This window comes from Oryx dammah, unplaced genomic scaffold (assembly GCF_014754425.2).
Source record: "Oryx dammah isolate SB20612 unplaced genomic scaffold, SCBI_Odam_1.1 HiC_scaffold_15, whole genome shotgun sequence".
NCBI classification, from domain to species: domain Eukaryota; kingdom Metazoa; phylum Chordata; class Mammalia; order Artiodactyla; family Bovidae; genus Oryx; species Oryx dammah.
In genome coordinates, this window is record NW_024070199.1 from 23,608,010 (window position 1) to 23,633,144 (window position 25,135).

A 25,135-nucleotide genomic window follows, 5' to 3' on the forward strand; every position below is an offset into this window, starting at 1 on the left:
TTACATTTATACAATTTTGACAAATAAACTGACAATTATTTGTGATGTAATAAATACTAAGAAAGCGCAAGCATAAGGTACTAAGAGACCTACAGAAAAGAAAAAAAAACAACCCAGCTAACTCAGGTTTGTTTATGGCAGGGAGACAAGGATATTATTACAATGAGAGCTGAAGAACAAGTTTGGAATGGGGAGGGGGAGATATGTTCTAGATAGGGTGGGCAGTGGGCGTCTAGGAACATAGTACACTCCAACTTGAGAGGAATAAGTAAGGAATACTAAGTTACAAAGGTAAGTAGAAAACAAAAAAAATAAAGCCAGTGCTGAGTAAACCACGTTAATAAACTGGACTTTATTCTGAGAATAAGGATAAGCCAGTGAAAAATTTTATATGAGGAAGCACCTGGTCAAATTTTGGTTTCAGAAAAGCCACCTGGAGTGCAACGTGGAGAATAAATGGTAGGAAGCAAGACTTAAGAAAGAGGCACTGTATCAGCTCATCTGAAGTAGAGTGACGGCTGTGGGAATGAAGAGGAGGGGATACAGTCAAGGGAAGTTTAGGAGGCAGAACTTACAGACTAAGACAGGCTATGAAAGCGAGAAACAGGGAAGAGGCAAGGATGACACGATTTATACTCAGTGACTGGGCAAACTATGGTACTAACCAGGGGAACAGGGAATAAAATAAGGGCAGATTCAAGAGGACTATGAGAGTTTAATGCTTAGATAAATAGATAAAAATACCCAATCACCAGCTGATACATAGGCCTGGAATTCAAAAGAGGTGATCTGGATTTAATACCAAGCGAGTAAGTGTTGAGAGGTAGGGGAATAGTGTGTTCAGAGAAGACTCTCTTCTTTTTTATTTACTTAGTTTTGGCTGTGCTGGTCTTCACTGCTATGTGGCCTTTCCTGTAGTTTCGGAGAACAGGGGCTACTCTCTAGTTGTGGTGCGTGGGCTTCTCACTGCGGGGGCCTCTTTTGTTGCGGAGCATGGGCTCTAGAGCACAGGCTCAGCAGTTGTGGCGCGTGGACTTAGTAGCTCCATGGCACGTACGATCTTCTCAGATAAGGGAATGAACCTGTGTCCTTTGCATTGCCAGGTGGATTCTTTACTACTGAGCCACCAGGGAAGCTGAGAGAAACCCTCTTCTAGTAACAAGTAAAAGTCTGTAACACAAAATTTTTAAAATATTGATGCTCTTTTTTTTGGACTAATAATAAAAGTAACTTTGTCCTTCAAATGTCAACATTTAGGAAATTTGTATCAACACACTGAAACCAAGTACATGTGTGCCGAAGAAACAAAAGAAATAATTTCACTATTATTAACTTAGCCTTCAGACTTAAACATCAGAGAAATAACCCTGGTTCCTCCAAACTTTCTCTCCACAGCTGTAGGAATTTTATTATTCAACGACAGCAGTACTAAATTATCTTCTAAATAAAGCCCATGATAAGATCTGTTGACAACAAAGCAACTGCTTCTTCCAAACCTGACATCTGAGATACCCAGAAAAAACCCTGGTGCTATGATACTGATAAGAAGTTTCCCAAGTCTTGTCTAAAGCAGCGAGTGAGTCAGGTGTGACAGCTGCACTGGGCTGGAGTCGACTGCTGGGTAACCTGAATTACTTCCATTTTCCTCTTCCTCCACTAACGTGGTAAGCCTCTTGACTGTGTTTAAATTTCTGATTGATATAAATTCTTCAAAGTAAAAGATATGCTACTGCAAATGGTGATTCAGCAAGAGTTATCTGCTATAGGAAAGGTATGCATGTTTAGTTTCCTGAACTAGGACCTTACGATGAGGAACACTGAAGAAGAAATAGAAGCAACTTTAGATATCCCCTGGAGAAAGAAATGGCATCCCACTCCAGTATTCTTGCCTGGAGAATCCCGTGGACTGAGGAGACTGGTAGGCTACAGTCCATGGAGTCACAAGAGCTGGACACGACCTAGCAACTAAACCGCCACCAAGTTTACACTTTGTCAGACTTAATATGACCATCACAGAAGCTTTCCAACATTATGTCCTGTAGTTTTACCCTTAAAGAGGAACATAATAGATCAGGGGTCAGCAAAAATTTTATATAAAGTGACTGTATTAGGTTTTGTAGGCTATATGGTCTTTACTGAAACTATTCATCTCTGGTGCTATGATGTAAAAGCCCCACAGATAATTATAAATACATGAGCATGGCTATTTTCTAATAAAACTTTATCTACAAAAATAAGCAGGACACTAGATATCAGTTCAGTTCAGTCCCTCAGTCATGTCCAACTCTTTGTGACCCCATGGACTGCAGTCATGCACACCAGGCTTCCTTGTTCATCATCACCAATTCCTGAGGCTTGCTCAAACTCATGTCCATCAAGTCAGTAATGCCATCCAACCATCTCATCCCCTGTCGTCCTCTGCTCCTCCTGCTTTCAATCTTTCCCAGGATCAGGGTCTTTTCAAATGACTCAGTTCTTCGCACCAGGTGGCCAAAGTATTGGAGTTTCAGCTTCAACGTCAGTCCTTCCAATGCATATGCAGGACTGATCTCCTTTAGGATTGACTGGTTGGATCTCCTTGCAGTCCAAGGGACTCTCAAGAGTCTTCTCCAACACCACAGTTCAAAAGCATCAATTCTTTGGTGCTCAGCTTTCTTCATAGTCCAACTCTCACATCCATACATGACTACTGGAAACACCATAGCTTTGACTAGACGGACCTTTGTTGGCAAAGTAACATCTCTGCTTTTTTAACATGCTGTCTAGGTTGGTCATAACTTTTCTTCCAAGGAGCAAGCGTCTTACAGATATTCCTAACACAGATGAGGCAGTGTACATTCAAGCCACTTAACATGGTTCATGTAATGTAGTAGTGAGTAAAGTCGCTCAGTTGTGTCCGACTCTTTGCAGATCCCATGGACTGTAGCCTATCAGGCTCCTCCATCCATGGGATTTTCCAGGCAAGAGTGCTGTAGTGGATTGCCATTTCCTTCTCCAGGGCCTTCTCCAGGGGATCTTCCCAACCCAGGAATCGAACCCGGGTCTCCCGCATTGCAGGCAGACACTTTACCATCTGAGCCACTTCATAGAGTTCTTCTATTTTAGATTCTTAAAAATCTTAGTGAACTTAAAATACTATCTAGCCTTTTGTAGAAATGTCTGAAGTCAGGCACTGAGTCAAGTAATATGATGTACTCATTAGAAATAGCATTAAGAAGTAAGGATAACTTTTCCACTGTTTTTATAAGGAAAAACTCAGTTACTAAAATTAATTAAAAAGCAATTCTGATATTAGAAAAATGCAAATCAAAACTACAATGAGGTATCACCTCGTAGCAGTCAGAATGACCACCATTAAAAATTCTACAAACGATAAATCCTGGAGAGGATGTGGAGAGAAGGGAACCCTCTTGCTACTGGTGGGAATATAAATTGATATAGTCACTATGGAGACTCCTTAAACAGCTAGGAACAGAACTACCATATGACACAAAAATCCCACTACTGGGCATATACCCTGAGAAAACCATAACTGAAAGAGATGCATGTACCCAAATGTTTGTGGCAGCACTTTTTACAACAGCCAGTACGTGGAAGTAACCTAGATGCCCATTAACAGATGAATCTTACAGAAATCGTGGTGTGTGTGTGTGTGTATAATGGAATATTACTCAACTATAAAAAAGAACACATTAGAGTTAGTCCTAATGAGGTGGTTGAACCTAGAGCCTATTATACTGAGTAAAGAAGTCAGAAAGACGTTGTATATTAACGCATGCATACGGAATCTGGAAAGACAGTACTGATGAACCTACCTGCAGGGCAGCTATGGAGACAGAGACACAGTGAACAGACTTGTGGACATAGCTGCGGAAGCAGAGGGTGGGACAAACCGAGAGAACAGCATGGAAACATACATATCACCATATGTGAAATAGATAGCCAGTGGGGATTTGCTGTGTGACACAGAGAGCTCAACTCAGCGCCCTGGGACGACCCAGAGGGGTGGGATGGAAAGGGAGATGGAAGGGGAGTTGAGAGGGAGGGGACATATATATGTCTGGGGCCGGTTCATGTTGATATATGGCAAAAACCAACACAATACTGTAAAGCAGTTATCCTCCAACTAAAAAAATTTGCTAACACAATTAGCATATTATAGGAAGTAACAATAACATATTTTAACTGTTAAAAAACTTTAAAAAATACGTTGGTAATAAGAAACAAACTAAAGAGGAACATGACTTAATTTTTTGAAGTTTATTTTTCAAGCTAATTATCAAATATATTTCACAAAAATATAAAAAGTCATGGCCTCTATATTTGTTAGAATTTAGAAATAAGTTTTTATCTTTCAGTTAGTAAGATCTATGAATATTCATGCAAGACTTGCTATCAGTGCTATAGGTCAATTTGATTCTTTATCCACCTCCTCACAGCTGGCTAACATTTGGGCCACCTGCCAGAATCCTGACTAACCCTCTACCTTTGCATTCTGATACATTTGTCATCTGATTTTTGTCAGATAGAAGCATAATTGAATAATTATTCCCTCTTGTAGGTGAAATTAACAAAGCACTGACTGGACAAAAGCCTTCTCTTAGCAGACCATTTATAAATTCATGGCTTTGACATCTGTGTCCTTCTCGATTCACTGCCCAGAATTCATTTGTCACTAGAACAGCTCACATGGTGAACAGATAAAGATGGGAAATCCTTTATCCCTTAGAAATGCCTCACAAACTTTTGGACACTAAAGGATAAGACTGAGATGCATGAAGAAACAACTCCTAGTAAACACTACCATCATTGTTTGTATATAAATAACCAGAGAAGGAAAAGGTTTATAACAAAAAGGAGATAATAAATAAGTCAAAACAAACTGTTCTTTTCACAGTATATGAACCACATAGAGCAAAACTTTAGTGAAATAATAGTCAATGATAAAATGACTGTCACACATCAAGGAAAATGTACTACTAGGTAACTACATCATCAAATAATCGCAGAGTTTTAAAAAACTAATTTATATAATAAGGTTATCTTAAAAATCAACTATTTGGAAATTGGAACATTTTCTCATCATTCACATAATACTGACTGGGCCCACACTAAAGCTTAGCTAGGCTAAATTGTTGCTGTAATATACACTGAAAAATTATACTAAAAAAGGTAGAAAATGATAGTACTGCAATATCACTGAACAAAACCAAAATAATAAATGTGGGGAAAATGAATCTGAAGATGAGGAAGTACACAGTGAATTATGGAAATACTGAAGGAAACCTCTAAGCACTATGACACAGAATGAGTGACTGGTTATGCTGAGATAAGTTATGGAAAAGTCAAGTACTATACAAAAGGCAGGTGAAGATGCCTAAATTGATTGCAAACTTTTATAATGTATAAATTTAACATGAATCTCATGTTTATCAGCTATAACTCAGGAGTGGAATTAACATTTATTGAGCAACTACTTTATGTCAAGCACCTAATTTAGACTTTTGACTGATTCTATAAAGCTAGATTATAATCTTCATTTTTCAGATAAGGAAACTGAAGTTCAGAGGAATAAAGTAACTTGCCCAAATTACTGCTCTTAATCAGCTAACTAGGAACTAGTCATCTGATGAAGCAGGGCTTTAATTCGAGGTCTGACTGCAAAATTTTGTGCTTTACATTATTCATGATGCCACATTTTGTGCTTTTCAAACAGAGAAAAAGGAAAGAGGAACTCAAGTGCCCTAATGAGCACCTGTTGGAAAAGAATGAGGAAAGAGAAAAGCGTTGAGAAAGACTAAAGATTAATAAAACTTCAGGGCAAAGTGAGGAAAATGGGAACGTTCTGCCTTACCCATGCCATCTGAGTAAAGGAATGAGGTGACAAAGCAAAAACAGACACTAAAAAGGAGAGCAACCAAGCAGAAATGGGGGAGGAGTCAATACACTGTGGAGTTCAGCTTGCAAGGGAAAGGCATTCATAAACCTGGAATTCATAACAGAGGCAATTTCTTATTAGCATAGACCAAGATTCCAATGTATGTATCTGCCACTCTGTTCTGCCGCCCTCTTCTGAACTGTGTGTGAGATTTCCTGTTAGGAGGCAGATCTGCTTTCTTTTACAGAAGCTGAAAATGAGAAAAAGTTGCTTTCTCTCCTTTGCAAGTTAGGCACGAGTCCATGACTGAGGCTCCACTAATGATACACACCTAAATCTCTGTCTACTTTTCAGAGGCAGCAATACCTACTATTGTGTATCGTCGCTGTTTACTTGCTAAATCATGTCAGATTCTGCGATTCCAGGCACAGTAGCCCTCCAGGCTCCTCTGTCCATGGGATTACCCAGGCAAGAATACTGGAGTGGGCCACCACTTCCTTCTCCAGGGGATCTTTCCGACCCTGGGATCCAATCTGAGTCTCCGGCTAGGCAGGCAGACTCTTTACCAATGGACCACCAAAGAAGTCCACTACTGTGTACACCTTAAATAAATTTGAAAAATAGGATGATTCCCCGAGTTTTTGGTTCAAAAGTATCTGATGTGTTTTTTGGTTCAAAAGTATTTGGAATTTTAATAAAAGGTCCCAGACATTGTGATGGTCTGTCAAGACTGGGAAATGATGACTTAGGAAATGGCTATCTGAAAACTCTGCTTTGCATAAACAAAGTTCTCAACTTGATAATCCTGACAATTTATAAATTAGAGAAGCAGTGTACTGAAAAGGACCTCATAACGAAGCTGAACTTTGTTCTGACCGTATGAGAGGGGAAGAAAACTTTCATCTTCCTTGTAATGAAGGGCAATGAAAATAACATTCTTTTCCAATACCAGAGAAGATGTCTCCTTTAATGGGCCTCTACATTTCTATGCAACACTATAATTTTACAAAACTGTTATCAGTTCTGAGGAAGTTTCAAAGCAACAAATTATTTCTTCGTGCTCCAACAGTATCAATTAGTCCAATTCTGGAGGATGCCAACTCTGATTACGACTAAAAGTGGAGTCTGCTAGGCTTCTACAGAGAAATTTACTCTTTTCCCTTTTATAATGAGAAGATATTTCGTGGGGGAGATTCTCAGAAACAAACAACTTAAGTATGCCATTCTTAACCAAATTTTCAGATTGTTCATATATTTTATATACATCAACCTTTTCAGTAGCTATGAAGATGGGCATGATTTTGCTCCTTAGTGCTAAGCCTTATTCTTATGATTAATTAAATACTTTGCCCAAATTCCCTTTTGTTAGGTATCAATATCATAACTGTTTTTTCTTATTTGCTTGAGTATCTTTTTTTTGTCCTGACTTTTCTATGTAATTTTGTTTTAGGTGTACCATAGAATCAGGGTTTCTCTTGTGTTCCAACCTAAAATTCTTTTTCTTTTATAGATTAGTTTAGTCCATGTACACTACTGATATGAAAAATTTTCTTGTTAGTTTTTGTTTTATTTTTTAAGCAGTTCAACTGCACGACCTTTTCCCTTTTTTCTTAAGTATTAATTCTTTTATTTATGAAATATGCCTTTTTTGTTCTAATAGCTAACTTTATAATTACAACCTTACAGAATATCTTGTCTCTTTTTAATAGTATTTACTAATCTCCTATCATGAGTAATGATAAAGTTAGTGTATTTAGTTGGTTCTTCCCCTTTCCTTTCCTCTTCTTAATCACCCAATTATTTTTTAGTTATAGATAGAGATATTGATAATACTAACAAAAATTACAGAAGTGGCCATAAAGTTAGTACATAGCTTTATTTTTCAAAATAGCTAGAAATCAAATTATATCATGATTCATTTGACCTGACGGAGGTAATACTGCTTCATTTTTTTTAAAGTCAATTCTACTAAGGTAAAATTTACATGCAATAAAACTCACTCTCTTTGCCCTTTTTGGTGTATAATCCTATGTGATGTGTCAAATACGCTAGTTATACAATCACCACCACAATCAAGACACAGACAGGATTGATGACCACAAGCCTCACCATTCAATTTTAATCAACAGTATCATTTTAATATTACCTTTGTAGTGCTAAATGTACTTATAATGCTATTATGTTAGTTGTCAATTTTAAATGACATAAACAGCCAACCCTCAAATTATGAAATAATGAATTCCATAAATTCCTATTAAAGATAAATCTGTGTAGGTATTTTGACACTTTTAGTGTATAAAACAATTATATCTATGCTTCAATCCTAAAATATACATTGGTTTTCAACTTCCTTGTAAAAATATGCACTGGTCATGATCTAACATTTTCCTGGTTTTCCTCCTGATTTTTTGGTTGGTTGAATGTAAAAACACTACATTTCTGATATACAATTGGTAAACTGATAATAAGCAGAAAGTAGTAAACCCACTTTCAGTAACTTTACAAAACTTAAAAAAAATTATTTTTAATTTTTTTATCTGGCCTCACCACATGGCATGCGGAATCTTAGTTCCCCAGCCGAGCACTGGACACGGGCACATGGCAGTGAAAGCACCGCGTCCTAACCACTGGACTGCCAGGGAATCCCCCCGGGAGTTTCATTAGTGATAACAGCAGAAATGAGCGCCTCTACAGTACTGTGGAATTACTTGGTGATTAGGAGAGTGAATACTTCAGTTATTGGCTGATTACGTTTTATAAAGGCCTTGCCATTATATACAAAGAGACATAAATTGAACTAAGATTCCTGTAAAAATAAATTGTGGTCCCTTCATACTTATATAGTCTTCAACAGTCTGTTTCTCATAATTCAGTTATTCTTTCTTAAAACTTTACATTACTAATTGCTTAGTAAATCTTTCATTAAGGAAAACATAAAACTCTTGTTTGCAATAAAAGAATGAGCATCTAGATGACCGATGATATTCACTGAACCATGCTCAAACACACAAGACAGGCTAAACCACTTCATGTTACTCACTTCTGTCTTTTCCTACTTTTTTGATTCTGTTGACAAGTGACATTCAATAGCACCACTGAGGCAACTGAATGCTGACCTCTCTTTAATACACCCCTAGAAAATATGAGTGCTAAAAGCAGCTATATAAAAATATGGAAAGAGACAGATTTATGTGTCTCTACTTTATCCCTCCAATGATGGAAAATAGCTCTGCCACTGTTTCAGCTACAATCTCTTTATTCACATGGCTGTAAGTTCTTAATGAATTTCATCAAGAATTCAATTTAAATGTATTAAGCTGCTGTCAGTCCTTCAGTAAGATCAATGAACACCACTCAGGGAGGTATGGAAACAGTTTTCTGAAATGTTCCCCTGAAACAACTTCAAGGCAAGAATGAGATTCAATAAAATGCACTTTAGTAAAGAAACAACAAGGGACAGTCAATAGAACATGAATACTAGAGTCTGGCAGATCTTTGTTTAGAAAAACAAGTTCAAGGCTTGGATATTTAAATGTACCATCCAGGACATCTATGTTTCTAAAATCTCAAAGGGCTGTTGTGATGATTATATGTAATACAATAAATAAAGGTAGACTGTATTATTTGGCAACTAGTAGACAAACAGTAGATAATACTAGTTTTTAGTCATTAAATATAGTTGTCATAAAAAAAAACCACTGCAATTATTAAAAGACATAGCCAATTATTACAGGGTAAAATATATCTAAAACATTCTAGCCACATTCATGTCACAGATCAGAAACATACCTTGAATTGGTTGCAGAAAATACAGTGATAAAATGAGAGCATTTTGCAAAAGAAAGGCAATCCACTTAAATGTTATCATAAAAAGACCTCAATTGTACTGGAGAATTTTCTGTGCACTTTCTGTTTTGGCCTTACTGATTTTTACTGCAAAAGTAATTTCATAGAACATGAATGGGCAGGAAGCATATGTATGCTCAAGTGCTTTATGATAGCAGTTCAAAATGTATCCTCCTTTTCATCTACTTTTACATAGCAGTTTTATCAACTATACTCTGACCACTGAAATGACTTACTAATTCTAAAGCTTTGAGAAAGAGAAGGTCCAGGGAAAGGTGAGTGAAGGGAGACAGATGCTATTCAACTCAATTTTAATGATTCAATGCAATAAACATGTATTATGTTCTATCTATAGTCCAGGAGCTGTAGAGCTCAGTAAAGAGCCAAAGATGAGCAAAACATAATCCTGAGGACACTCTATTTGTATATAGCTGTTTACAGCAGAAAGCCTATAAAACACAATCTCACCGAGTATGCAGATAATGTGAGTGAAAGTTCACTACAAACATGAAAAGGAAGCCACATTTATTGGGATCTATTATAAAATACTGACTGGTTTGCGGTGCTTTATAAATTTAACAGAAACCAATATTTAAATGTTCTTGTTAAATCACAGGGAAGACAGGTTTATACATTTAGTGAAGCCATGGAAAATTTGCTACCAAAGTGAATGATTTTCAACCTAGTATGAAACACTGTTTTGGGGAAAAACAACAACTAATGTCATAAAAACAAACAAACAAATCATAAGACTCACGTGTTTACGAGAATACCATTAACTTGGGAGTGCTGCCTATCTTATATTAATATAATGTTCTACTACCAACAGTACACTAAACAAATGTCTTAAAGCTTCCTCTAATGGAAACATCTTTCATCTCTATTGGGAACTTTCTCAGTCATGCATAGTTTATTTGAAATCCAAAGGTTCATTTGGTTCTGCCAGACTAAAATTAGATTACCAAACCTAGAATTTTATACTCACCCGATCCTCCTTTTGCCAAGTATTTGTTCTTTGCATAAAGGACAGAATCTAACATAGACTCAAAGAGAAGAAAATAGCCCTATATAAATAAAAAGGAAAAAATGGATTTCAGAAATGTCCAATATCATCATAAGCAGATAACTTTAAATATCTAGGCTACTATTTCAACAAAAAATAATTTTTTGACTCTACCATATAATAGTCTTCAAAGTTTGAAATTACTTTTTGCAGGAAATTCCCCATGTAATAATTAAATCAAGCCAGGGTACAAAGTGGATCCAGAATGTTTATTACAGTAAAATGTAATGAACCTTCCCCACCTGTGCTTCCACTTCCTAGACTATTGTTTCTTCTCCATTAAAAGCAAAGTTTCACAAAGAAATTGCTAATATTGTATAACTTCCTGGAATATTGCAGTATGAATCTAAACCAATTGTTCTATTTGCCCCCAGAGAACATTTTTGATAGTCACAACTATTTAGGAGGTAAACATCCTTTACTGATAAACATCTTTTACTGACACAGGATGGCCCCTCAAACAAATGTCTGATCTCAAATGTCTATAGGGCTAAGGCTGAGAAACTGGTCTAGAATATCTTTTTCCGAAGTTATTTTCCGCCCAAAGACAATCTCTTTAAAGAGTTTTTTTAAAAAAAGACAGGAGGGGATTTTAATCAAAGAGGTGAGGAAGATCAGATGCTCTATTCTCCTCAGAGAGATTCCTAATGCACAACAGCACATTAACAAGTTCTGAAAAGTGTTACAGTATGGCATATTTCCCACTTTTTGACTAGAGACCTTTCTTTTTCTATGTAACATATATCAACATCTTGCACAACTCTGCTGTCTGAAACACACTGCGTGAAACTTGGCCCCAGTGCACTACAGATTCTGGAGAACACCACTGACTCCTTCACCAAAAACGGATAATCACAGCATAAATGAAAAGATAACTCACCACTTCAGTAAGTCCCCTACATACGAACCAGTTCTGTTCTGAGAGCACGGCTATAAGTCCGATTTGTAAATCCAACAAAGTTAGCCTAAGTAACAAGCTAACACAACTGGCTATATAGTACTATACTATAACAGGTTTATAATATGTTTCATACAATAAAACATAAAAAACAAAAAATTAAGAAAATGTTTTTACTCTTACAGTAAAGCAACTTGAAAAGTACAGTAGCACAATAGTGTGATAGCTGGGCATATCTGAATCTTTCAAAGTTTGCTACTTGAAGGTTCGTATGTAGAGGGCTTACTGTATGGGTGTCACATACACAGCATCTTCTAGCAGTATGCTACACAGTTTATTATAGAAATGATAAAGTAATTATAAGTGAGAGATCAAAGCCAGTTTCTATTAGTCTTCTTCTGGAACCATCTCCCAATAGCCCTGAACAGTAGGGAAAGGTAAGTCTTCAGTACAGTGCTTATTAGCATACAGTAAACCCTATTATTGCTAATATGGATTTAACTCAGATGACCATTATGTCTACTACTGCGGGCAGGAATCCCTTAGAAGAAATGGAGTAGCCATCATGGTCAACAAGAGAGTCCAAAATGCAGTACTTGGATGCAATCTCAAAAACGACAGAATGATCTCTGTTCGTTCCCAAGGCAAACCATTCAATATCACAGTTATCCAAGTCTATGTCCCAACCAGTAACGCTGAAGAAGCTGAAGTTGAACGGTTCTATGAAGACCTACAGGACCTTTTAGAACACTCAAAAAAGATATCCTTTTCATTACAGGGGACTGGAATGCAAGAGCGGGAAGTCAAGAAACACCTGGAGTAACAGCCAAATTTGGCCTTGGAATGCGGAATGAAGCAGGGCAAGAGTTTTGCCAAGAAAATGCACTGGTCATAGCAAACACCCTCTTCCAACAACACAAGAGAAGACTCTACACATGAACATCACCAGATGGTCAACACAGAAATCAGACTGATTATATTCTATGCAGCCAAAGATGGAGAAGCTCTATACAGTCAACAAAAACAAGACCGGGAGCTGACTGTGGCTCAGATCATGAACTCCTTATTGCCAAATTCAGACTAAATTGAAGAAAGTAGGGAAAACCACTAGAACATTCAGGTATGACCTAAATCAAATCCCTTATGATTATTCAGTGGAAGTAAGAAATAGATTTAAGGGCCTAGATCTGATACATAGAGTGCCTGATGAACTATGGACGGAGGTTTGTGACACTGTACAGGAGACAGGGATCAAGACCATCCCCATGGAAAAGAAATGCAAAAAAGCAAAATGGCTGCCTGAGGAGGACTTACAAATAGCTGTGAAAAGAAGAGAAGCGAAAAGCAAAAAGCAAAGGAGTCCAGAAAGAAAAACACCAATACACTATACTAACGCATATATATGGAATACAGAAAGAAGGTAATGATGACCCTGTAAGTGAGACAGCAAAAGAGACACAGATGTGTAGAGCGGACTTTTGGACTCTGAGGGAGAGGGAGAGGGTGGGATGATTTGGGAGAATGGCATTGAAACATGTATACTATCATGTAAGAAACAAATCGCTAGTCTATGTTCGATGCAGGATACAGGGTGCTTGGGGCTGGTGCATGGGGATGATTCAGAGAGATGATACGGGGTGGGGGGGTGGTTCATGTTTGGGAACTCATGTACACTTGTGGCAGATTCATGTCAATGTATGGCAAAACCAATACAGTATTGTAAAGTAAAATAAAGTAAAAATAAAAATTAAAAAAAAAAAAGAAAAGGAAAGGAGAAAAGGAAAGATATAAGTATCTGAATGCAGAGTTCCAGAGAATAGCAAGAAGAGATAAGAAAACCTTCCTCAGTGATCAATGCAAAGAAATAGAGGCAAACAACAGAATGGGAAAGAAGAGATCTCTTCAAGAAAATTAGAGATACCAAGGGAACATTTCATGCAAAGATGGGCTCGATAAAGGACAGAAATGGTATGGACCTAACAGAAGCAGAAGATATTAACAAGAGATGGCAAGAATACAAAGAAGAACTGTACAAAAAGGATCTTCACGACCAAGATAATCACGATGGTGTGATCACTCACCTAGAGCCAGACATCCTGGAATGTGAAGTCAAATGGGCCTTAGAAAGCATCACTATGAACAAAGCTACTGGAGGTGATGGAATTCCAGTTGAGCTATTTCAAATCCTGAAAGATGATGCTGTGAAAGTGCTGCACTCAATATACCAGCAAATTTGGAAAACTCAGCAGTGGCCACAGGACTGGAAGAGGTCCGTTTTCATTCCAATCCCAAAGAAAGGCAATACAAAAGAATGCTCAAACTACTGCACAATTGCACTCATCTCACATGCTAGTAAAGTAATGCTCAAAATCCTCCAAGCCAGGCTTCAGAAATACGTGAACCATGAACTTCCTGATGTTCAAGCTGGATTTAGAAAAGGCAGAGGAACCAGAGATCAAATTGCCAACATCCACTGGATCATGGAAAAAGCAAGAAAGTTCCAGAAAAACATCTATTTCTGCTTTATTGACTATGCCAAAGCCTTTGACTGTGTGGATCACAATAAACTGTGGACAATTCTGAAAGAGATGGGAATACCAGACCACGTGACCTGCCTCTTGAGAAACCTGTATGCAGGTCAGGAAGCAACAGTTAGAACTGGACATGGAACAACAGACTGGTTCCAAACAGGAAAAGGAGTATGTCGAGGCTGTATATTGTCACCCTGCTTATTTAACTTCTATGCAGAGTACATCATGAGAAACGCTGGACTGGAAGAAGCACAATCTGGAAACAAGATTGCCAGGAGAAACATCAATAACCTCAGATATGCAGGTAACACCACCCTTATGGCAGCAAGTGAAGAGGAACTAAAAAGCCTCTTGATGAAAGTGAAAGTGGAGAGTGAAAAAGTTGGCCTAAAGCTCAACATTCAGAAAATGAAGATCATGGCATCTGGTCCCTTCATGGCAAATAGATAGGGAAACAGCGGAAACAGTGTCAGACTTTATTTTGGGGGGCTCCAAAATCACTGCAGATGATGACTGCAGCCATGAAATTAAAAGATACTTACTCCTTGGAAGAAAAGTTATGACCTACCTAGATAACATGTTGAAAAGCAGAAATATTACTCTGCCAACAAAGGTCCGTCTAGTCAAGGCTATGGTTTTTCCTGTGGTCATGTATGGATGTGAGAGTTGGACTGTGAAGAAAGCTGAGCACCGAAGAATTGATGCTTTTGAACTGTGGTGTTGGAGAAGACTCTTGAGAGTCCCTTGGACTGCAAGGAGATCCAACCAGTCCATTCTGAAGATCAGCCCTGGGATTTCTTTGGAAGGAATGATGCTAAAGCTGAAACTCCAGTAATTTGGCCACCTCATGCGAAGAGTTGACTCGTTGGAAAAGACTCTGATGCTGGGAGGGATTGGGGGCAGGAGAAGAAGGGGACGACCAAGGATGAGATGGCTGCATGGCATCACGGACTCGATGGACGTGAGTCTGAGTGAACTCCGGGAACTGGTGATGGACAGGGAGGCCTGGCGTGCTGCGATTCATGGGGTCGCAAAGAGTCAGACACGACTGAGCGACTGACTGACTGAATGAATGAATTATTGCTAAAGGTGAACAAATATGAGTGTTACCCTCACTCAGCATTGTGAAACAAAACTGTTTTCATTCATTTGCTCTGTGCACAAATTAAGTGTCTAGCAAGATCAATATACAACACAATGAACGATGTTTCAAAGGTTTCTATACAACCAGAAAAATCTGCAAAGCCTGAATGGGTAATTTTCCCAAGAGATTAACAGCAAATTTAAATGTACAACCTAATTAAATTGCTGCTAGCAACTCTACACTGGCATTTACCTTTTCCCCCCAACTCACTAATTTATTTAAGAAAACTGCCTACAAAACACAGACTTAGCAACAAAACTCTTTTATTAATGTGTTTACTTAGGTAAATTAAGGATTTGGACTTCCCTAGTGGCTCAGACAGTAAAGATCTGCCTGCAATGGAGGAGACCCAGGTTCAATCCCTGGGTCCAGAAGATCCCCTGGAGAGGGAAATGACAACCCACTCCAGTATTCTTGCCTGGGAAATCCCATGGACAGAGGAGCCTGGTGGGCTACAGCCCGTGGGGTCTCAAGGAGTTGGACACAAGTGAGTATGCGTGCATACATGCATGATAACAAAAGTGACAATAACAATGGTATTCTATATCATAGTGCTGTTGTGAGACCTAACTATGTTAATAAATGTAAAAGGGTTTACAGCAATAAATCTTATCAGCTTAACTAAAAAAACTAAGTACTTAAAATTATATTTGTAAAGGCTGAGATTTTTAAAATTATGTTTAATACATTAGAGAAGGAAGGTTTACCAGATTCTTCAGAATCATACAGTATTTACTTAGTGAATGGTCCTTTATTAAAAATCCTTGACTCAGAACTAAAATTCCTTTTCTTTTTTCCCCAGGAGTCACTTTTTTCCAGACTATCCAAGACTATCTATATGTGCGTGCATACAAAAAATAAAAAGACCCTTCTTTAAAATCCTTGAAATTTCTTTGAAATTCATAAACAAAATTTTAAACCCAATCAAAATAATCTGATCAAGTTGGCCAAATTAGTGCCAATTCCAACTTCAAGGTTCTCAGATTTTTTTCCCCTGGGTTAAAAATGTCAATTTTTCTTAATCCTCTGAAGTTTGGTATTTATACTTAAAAGAATTTCCTATATGTCTACTTCCATTCAAAATAAAAAATATCAATAAGCCCTTTTCCACATACCGCAGAATGATTACCCAGAATCCTGATCAAACAATATTAGAAAGCGCTTCTGAGGTTCTATTTAAACAACGTAATTTTCACATCAGAGAAATCAGTACTAGTGAGGTTAAGTGACTTATTTTAGGATATGTAGCTGGAAAAATAACTCTGGACAATCTTCAGATCTCATCATAAACACTGGCTTTAAGATTCAATTCCAAATGCTGCTAACCAAACTCAACCTGAGATAGAGGGCAAGCAAACAAAGGATGGATAACCATCCCTTGAAGCACGAACATCCTTTCCTAGATGCCATGCCTTTATGTCACAATTTTTAGAGTGAGCCATTATTAGGTAGGAGAATTTCTGAAAGCAAATGATCATATGTTTTTGTTGATACATGTAAAGGATTTAGCACAGTGCCTGGCACAGAGTTAACACATAAAACCTATTAAAGACTATATCACACGACTCTATTTTGGCAGAAGCCATTTGGGGTCTGCTACTATGGGATAGAACTGGGCTAAAATGGTAGAAGCAGAAGGTTTTCTTCTTTCCCCATTCCCTTCCCCACCTTTTTCTCTCTTCATTGGTGTATAATTTTAAACAATACTTTAAATCTATTTAACCTTGGTTTTTTAATAATCTTGTTTATTTTGGTTGTGCCAGAGGTCCACTGCTGCACTTTTCCCTAGTTACAGCAGGCAGGGTCCACTCTAGCTGTGGGGCACGGTCTCACTGTGGTGGCTCTGTTACAGAGCGAGGCTCGGGGGCGGGGCGGGGGGGTGGGGGTGGTGCTTCAGTAGTTTCCGATCCCTGGCTCTAGAGCACAGGCTCAACAGTTGTGGCAAATGGGCCTAACTGCTCTGTGGCATGTGGGATCTTCCCCAAACAGGGATCAAGCCTCTCTCCAGCACTGACAGGCGAACTCCTCACCACTGAGCCACCAGGGAAGACCCTGTATCAATTTCTGATAATACTTTTCTTCATTTCTGTAGCAAGATATCTGAATGGACATGAACTTGGGCAAACTCCAGGAGATGGTGAGGGACAGGGAAGCCTGGCTTGCTGCAGTCCATGGGGTCAGAAAGAATCGGATACGACTTGTCAACTGAACAACAAGTAAGATATTTCTAGTATAAGTATATGACAAGGGCTCTATTCTGTCAGAGTACTTTTCTAAACTTTATGGTAAAGATCAACTGAACTAGCAAATCAGTAGAATAGCATTTCTTCAAAACAACAACAGATTACACATATTCATATTTAGCCTATCTACTAAATATGCCACATTATTATTATTATGGTCTAATTTTGCAGCTAGTAGGCTCTTAGTTCCCCTATCAGGGATCACTTAGGCCCTGGCAGTGAAAATGCTGAGTCCTAACCACTGGCGTACGTGCATGCTCAGCTGGGTCTGGCTCTTTGCAAACCCATGGACTGTTTAGTCCACAACGCTCCTCAGGACATGAGATTATACTGGCAAGAATACTGGACTGGGTTCCCATTTCCTCCTCCAGGGGAATCTGCCTGACCCAGAGATTGAACCTGTGTCTCCTGCACTGGCAGGTGGATTCTTTACCACTGAGCCACCTGGGAAGCCCCTCTAACCACTGGACAACCAGGGAAAACTTAAGCCACATTATTTAATACTTGATGAAGACTGACAATTTTACTAGTCATTTATTTCACTAGTATCTGGATATCTGTTCAACTACTACCTCCTCAAAAAGGATTTTCTGGATTCTCCATATTAAATATCTTCTTTCCCCACCAAACTCCATCTCTTTATTCTGCTTTGTACTCTATCATGGCACTTTAATGAAAACTGGTTATTTTAAAATGCTGTTTTGCTTTCTAAAATTAATTTTCAAATGTTAATAGTGGTAAATATCATCACAGTAATATTATGTGGCCTTTATGGAATATCTTATTAAATTCATCCCTAAAGCACATGTTGTTATTTTCATTCAGTTGACAAGGAAACTAAGGCTTAGAAATGTTAAATAACTTAAAATCATGAGACTTAAAAAAAATAGCTCACAGTTAAAGAAACAGTTGAACGAGTCAGAATTTGAATCCTGGTCCATCTGACTATAGAGGCCAAGTTCTGAGTAACTATTCTATGTTGCTTCTTATTGATTTACCTGAGTAAAAATAAGACTTGGTATTCGTATTATATTATGGGGCTTCCCAGGTGGCTCAGTGGTAAAGAATCCTCCTGCCAATACAGGAGATACAGGTTTGATCCCCAGGTCAGGAAGGTCCCCTGGAGAAGGAAAGGGCAACAGTGTCCAGTATTCTTGCCTGGAAAATCCCATGGACATAGCAGCTCAGTGGGCTACAGTCCATGGAGTTGCAAAGAGTCAGACATGACTTATCACACACATTTGTATTATATTATACCACGTTTGTAATTAAGGACTCAAGTGTTCTGAAATAAAAAATACCCAGCACATATTAAACAAGATTAGATTTACAACAGGTACCTGATTGATAATATTTCAGAGTGAAAGCTTAGTTGGCATGTGGCTGTTAGCCAGCATTCACTGTGAAAAATATTACTTTAGAAAATCCATGAATATATGTAGAAACAAAACTTAATTATTTGTGAGATAAATTAAAATGTCTAGTTAAGTATATTAGCAGATGAAAAGATTCATATATGGACTGCTCGCAGTTATTGTCCTTTCTCTCAACTTTCCACTTTGCTAAACTTCATTTTACTATAGGCTCCCTACGTGACAGAATGGGCTTTAATTTCCTGGGAATTGTCCTTGGTTCTGAACCAAGTCATTTATTACTGATATCAGAAGGCTTTGCTCCAAATGCCCTGCTTGTCTGCAGTGTGATTCAGACTGTAATTTCACAGGCTGCTGCCTTACCTGTAGGGGTGCCATCTGGAAGAGAATTATACTCCGTACTTTCTCCCATGATGCTCATGGAGCACTCTTCTTCCCAAATTGACATTCATTTTTTAAAATTAAAATTTGCATTTACACTTCAAAAATTAATTACTACAAAAGGAACACACTGGATCAAATCTGAACTAAAAGAGCCATTAACATTATTCATTTCAATGAATAATGGAACCTTATTTTTAAATGCCTGTTCATGATATCTATTCTTGGAATAGACAAATTAATGATAAAAAGAAAGTTGTGATACCTTCAGAATAAGGTGCTTCTCCTGACTCTTTTTTTTTTTTTCAGTTCAAATAACTGAATTACTGATACACTCTTAGGCAGAATTAACTAGTTAAAAAAGTGAGGCTAGGGGAAAGCAAAAATAAAACAAAAAGCTAATCTGTAGAAAGTCTAGTGACAAACAGGCAATAATATGGATTTAAAGATAAAAATAAAAGATTATTCCAAAAACTAAACAAGCCTATAAAATCTAATCCCAAATTCTTTTTCATAGTCTTTTCCATTACAGATTATTACAAGATACTGAATATAGCTCCTTGTGTTATGGACTTCCAAGGTAGCTCAGTGGTAAAGAATACTCCTGTCAATGCTGGAGATGAAGGTTCAATCTCTGGGTCTGGAAGACCCCTGGAGGAGAAAATGAACCCATTCCAGGATTCTTGCCTGGAAAATCCCATGGCATATGAGCGTGGCGGGCTAGTCTATAGGGCTGCAAAAGTCTGACGTGACTGGGCGTGTACATGCGCATATCTTGCGTTATACAGGAGGTCCCTGTGGTGTATCTATTTTATATACACCAGTGTGTATATGTCAACCCCTTTCCCCTCTGGTAACCATAAGTTTGTTTTCTATATCTATGAGTCACTTCTGTTTTGTAAATAAGTTCACTTGCCCCATTTCTTTTATTATTTTTTAATATTTTTATTTATTTTTTGGCCTTGCTACGTGGCATATGGGATCTTAGTTCCCTGATCAGGGATTGAACCCGCATCCCCTGCGTTAGAAGCACAGAGTCTTAGCCACTTAACCACCAGGGAAGTCCCTGCCCCATTTCTTTTAGACTGCACATATAAATAGTATCATGATGAGCTGTCTTTACCTGACTTACTTCAGTTACTATGATAATCTCTAGGTTCATCCATGCTGCTGCAAAAAGCATTATTATTTTATTCTTTTTTATGGCTAATATCCCATTCTGTGTATACACACATACACACAGAGTTTTTTCTTTTTCCATTTATCTGTCAATGGACATTCAGGTTGCTTCCATGACTTGGCTATTATAAATAGTGCTGCTATAAACATTGGGGTACATGTATCTTTTCAAATTAGAATTTTCTCCAGATTTATAAACCCAAGCATGGAATAGCTGGATCGTATGGTAACCCTGTTTTTAGTTTCCTAAGGAATTTTCATACTTTTCTCCATAGGGGCTGCACCAATTTCATTCCCACCAACAGTGTAGTAGGGTTCCTTTTTCTCCATACCTTCTCCAGTATTTTTATTTGTAGACTTTCTGATAATGGCCATTCTGATTGGTGTGAGGTGTACTTCATTGTAGTTATGATTTTCATTTCTCTAATAATTAGTAATACTGAGCATTTTTTCATGTGCCTGCTGGCCACTTGTATGCCTTCTTTGGAGAAAGATATATGTGAATTTCTGAAACAATATTCCCAATTCCCCACAGTGGTTGAAAAAAATTGTTAATTATAACTGGATATTCTACTTATAAAAATAAAGCAATTACTTGCTAGCTCTTTTATTAAAGAGAATTATTGACATATTAAGTTACATTTATATAACAGGGTAGTCATACAATATTCATAAGTTATAGATATTTGAGACTACAGGAAAGATGAACTCTATTAACAGTATGGATTCAAGGCTTGAAGAACAAGATCGCATTCTGTTTCCTGCAAAAATGCATTTTAGGAGCTACTGATCCTCTGAGTTCAACATATATACCAGAAGAAAAAAAACAGACCATCTAGTTAGATGCATCAGTAAGCTAGTTGTCACCTTGAGAGTCATTTGCTAAACCTATTATAAAGTGAATAAACTGGGAAACAGGAGATAAAACCTATTGTCCAGCCAAAGTGAGGAATAGAAGAGGAAATGATCCTAAATAACAAAATAGAGACAACCAAATATATCTGCAGAGTAAATATAAACTTAAAATCTCATCTGCTGCCACCTTGCCCCCTCCCTGCTAACCCAGTTTAGAACCGTGGTCAAATACATCATCTCCCCACCCCAACACCATTTCCAATAATTCTTAACATAAGCTAGTCCTCTTGTTAATTCACCAAGCTAATTTACAATGTCCAGGTGGCAGGAAAAACTTCAATCATTTAAAAGTAATTCTGCAAAATACTTTGTTGGTAAGACTGAAAAAACAGGAATTCTCATACTACTGTTGGCAAGAAAGCAGAATGGTAAGATAAGTGCTATGAAGAATTTGGTAATAATTGTTAATACTGCATATGCATTAAGTCTTTGACCCATCAATCTCACCTCTGGGAACATGAAATAAAATGAATAATGTATAAGAATATGCAATACATTATTATTTGTAATAGCAAAAGAATGATAGACATTTTCATGAATGTTAGTTATTTACATTACATTTATCTAGACAATGGAATATTATCCAGCCATAGAAAAGAATGAGGAGTATTTCTCTATAATGATATAGAATGATGGTCAAGATATAATTTTAAATTTTTAATTTTACACAAAGCATAGAACAATACATAGAGTATGTTAACTGCATAACACAAGGGTAAAAATGTAAATATATACATATCTAATATTTTAAAAATAAGCCAAAAGCTAAAAAGGAAACAAAAATTTATCTATTAACTGAGATATAGAAGAATGGAATCACTGAACTTTTTTGTCATTAAAACATAAATTTAAACTAAAAAGAGAAAAAAGCAATTCTTCCAAGCTGAGGAGAAAGAAAACAAATACATCCGAAGGTATGTCCAGTTGGTTACATAACCAAAGGAAACTAATTACTTCAAATAACTGTGTGTGTATGCTCAGTTGTGTCTGACTCTTTGTGACTCCACGGATTGTACTCGGCCAGGCTCCTCTGTACATGACATTTCCAGGCAAGGATACTGAAGCAGGTTGCCATTTCCTACTCCAGGGACTGAACCCAGGTCTCTTGCATCTCCTGCACTGGCAGGCAGATTCTTTACCACTGCATCTCCTGGAAAGTCCCCCTCAAGAAACTTTAAAACACAGTATTTACATATTTCTCATGAGATATATATTCTAGGACAAAAGAAAATATAAGGAAATCATAAGTGAAGTTATAAAACTTCATTTACAAATTTTGTTACCAGTAAAATTCATGTAAAAATTTTGAAACTATTATATAGATATATGATAGAACAAATAAGCAATTATTATTCTAAGAATCAAGATTTTTCTACGAAGAGATACAGTATAAAATCAAAGAATTAAAAATTCCATAATCTTAAATTGGAAATATCAGTGTAAACTCATGGCTTTTTTAATATTAAAAAAATAAAGAGACACATGTACCCCAATGTTCATCACAGCACTGTTTATAATAGCCAGGACATGGAAGCAACCTAGATGTCCATCAGCAGACGAATGGATAAGAAAGCTGTGGTACATATAAACAATGGAGTATTACTCAACCATTAAAAAGAATACATTTGAATCAGTTCTAATGAGGTGGATGAAACTGGAGCCTATTATACAGAATGAAGTAAGCCAGAAAGAAAAACACCAATACAGTATACTAATGCATATATATGGAATTTAGAAGATGATAATGATGACCCTGTAAGTGAGACAGCAAGAGAGACACAGATGTATAGAACAGACTTTTGGACTCTGAGGGAGAGGGAGAGGGTGGGATAATTTGGGAGAATGGCATTGAAACATGTATACTATCATGTAAGAAACGAATCACCAGTCTATGTTCGATATAGGATACAGGATGCTTGGGGCTGGTGCACAGGGATGATCCAGAGAGATGATATGGGGAGGGAGGTGGGAGTGGGGTTCAGGATTGGGAACTCATGTACACCCGTGGTGGATTCATGTCAATGTATGGCAAAACCAATACAGTATTGTAAAGTAAAATAAAGTAAAAATAAAAATTTAATTAAAAAAATAGCTATAAGAATAACATCCAACCAATGACAGTACAGTAGTAATGAGCACTCCTAGATCCCAGACTGTGATCTCTAGATACTATTTCCCAGTGAAAGAATCAGGATTCTTTGGTTCCTTCCAAGTTTAGGCAGTATAAAGTGACTGTAAAGAGTTTTATACTATCAGAAAGTATAATCTGAAATACAAACATACATTTTTTCTTTTCATCATTATACCGAGGATAACTAGAAATTGTTAAAGGGATCTAAGAGGTTAATTCAAATGCTCATCATTAGCTAAACATGGGCCAATTCAAAAATCAAAATAATAATTACAATGGTTCAAAACACATCAAATATGAGTTCATAATGACACTACAAAAAAAAAAAAAAAAAACTCCAAAAATTCCTTTAGAAAATGCTGCAGAACAATTCATTATTCTAAAAATGTTACATAGAAAATATCCAGCATTTATTGCCCTTTCAACCTTAAACTATAGTTCATAACCAAGTATTTGATGAAAGTACTTAGTAACAAATAAAGAATAAATGATAGAATACCACAATTTTGTAATTTCTAACGAAATAATGAATCTAAGAGATCATTTTCAATGAATTCTAAAATCTTTAAGTCAAACACTGACAGGGAAATTTTTTTCCTGTTTTGAATTCCAACTAAGATCCTGAGAACAGAAAAAGGGAGGAAAGGAAGGGGAGAGTGTTCCACCATGACAACCCCACTAAAGCCACATGGAATAGAGTAAAACGTTGTGATGGGGAAAGTGGTTACTTCTGAGTACTAAATCCGTGACTAGTTTGTATGATTCAGTTTTAGAATAACTGAAGAATTAAAACAAACAAATACAATTTAAAAATGGGCAGAAGACCTGAATAGATATTTTTCTAAATAAGACATACAGATGGCTAACAAGCATATGAAAAGATGTTCATTGTTGCTAATTATTAGAGAAATGCAAATCAAAACCACAATGAAATAAACATCACTCACATCTGTTACAATGGCTATCATCAAAAGTCTACAAATAACAAATGCTGAAGAGGATGTGAAGAAAAGGGAATCCTTCTACACTGTTGCTGGGAATGTACATTGGTGCAGCCATTATACAAAAAAGACTGGAGGTTCCTTAAATCACAAACAGAACTACCATAAGATCCAGCAATTCCACTCTTGGGTGTACATCCGGAAAAAACCAGAAACACTAACTGAACAGGATACATATAACCCAATGTTCATAGCAGCACTATTTGTAATACTTCAGACACAGATAGTGAAGGACAGGGAAGCCTGGAGTGCTGCAGTTCATGGGGTTGCAAATATCAGACATGACTTAGAGACTGAACAATAAGACACAGAAGCAACTCAAGTACCCAGCACTAGATGACTGGCCTAGGAAGAGGTGAAACACACACACACGAATATTACTCAGCCATAAAAAATAGTGATACACTGCCATTTGCAGCAACGTGAACAGACCTAGAGAATTTTATGCTTAGTGAAATGTCAGAGAAAGACAAATACTATATAATATCATCTATCCATGGAACCTAAAAAATAGCACAAATGAATGTATATGCACAACAGAAATAGACTCAC

At 37.2% G+C, this 25,135-nt stretch overlaps 1 protein-coding gene across 2 annotated transcripts in view; it reads right to left on the reverse strand.

The window, feature by feature from the left end:
* The window catches only part of PRMT3 (protein arginine methyltransferase 3), a 137,911-nt gene that overhangs the window by 54,158 nt on the left and 58,618 nt on the right, over positions 1 to 25,135 (reverse strand). For both annotated transcript variants that reach the window (XM_040255664.1, XM_040255665.1), the window contains one exon: positions 10,710 to 10,788. In XM_040255664.1, the coding sequence (XP_040111598.1) occupies positions 10,710 to 10,788 (79 nt within the window). The remainder of the gene's footprint in view (positions 1 to 10,709; positions 10,789 to 25,135) is intronic.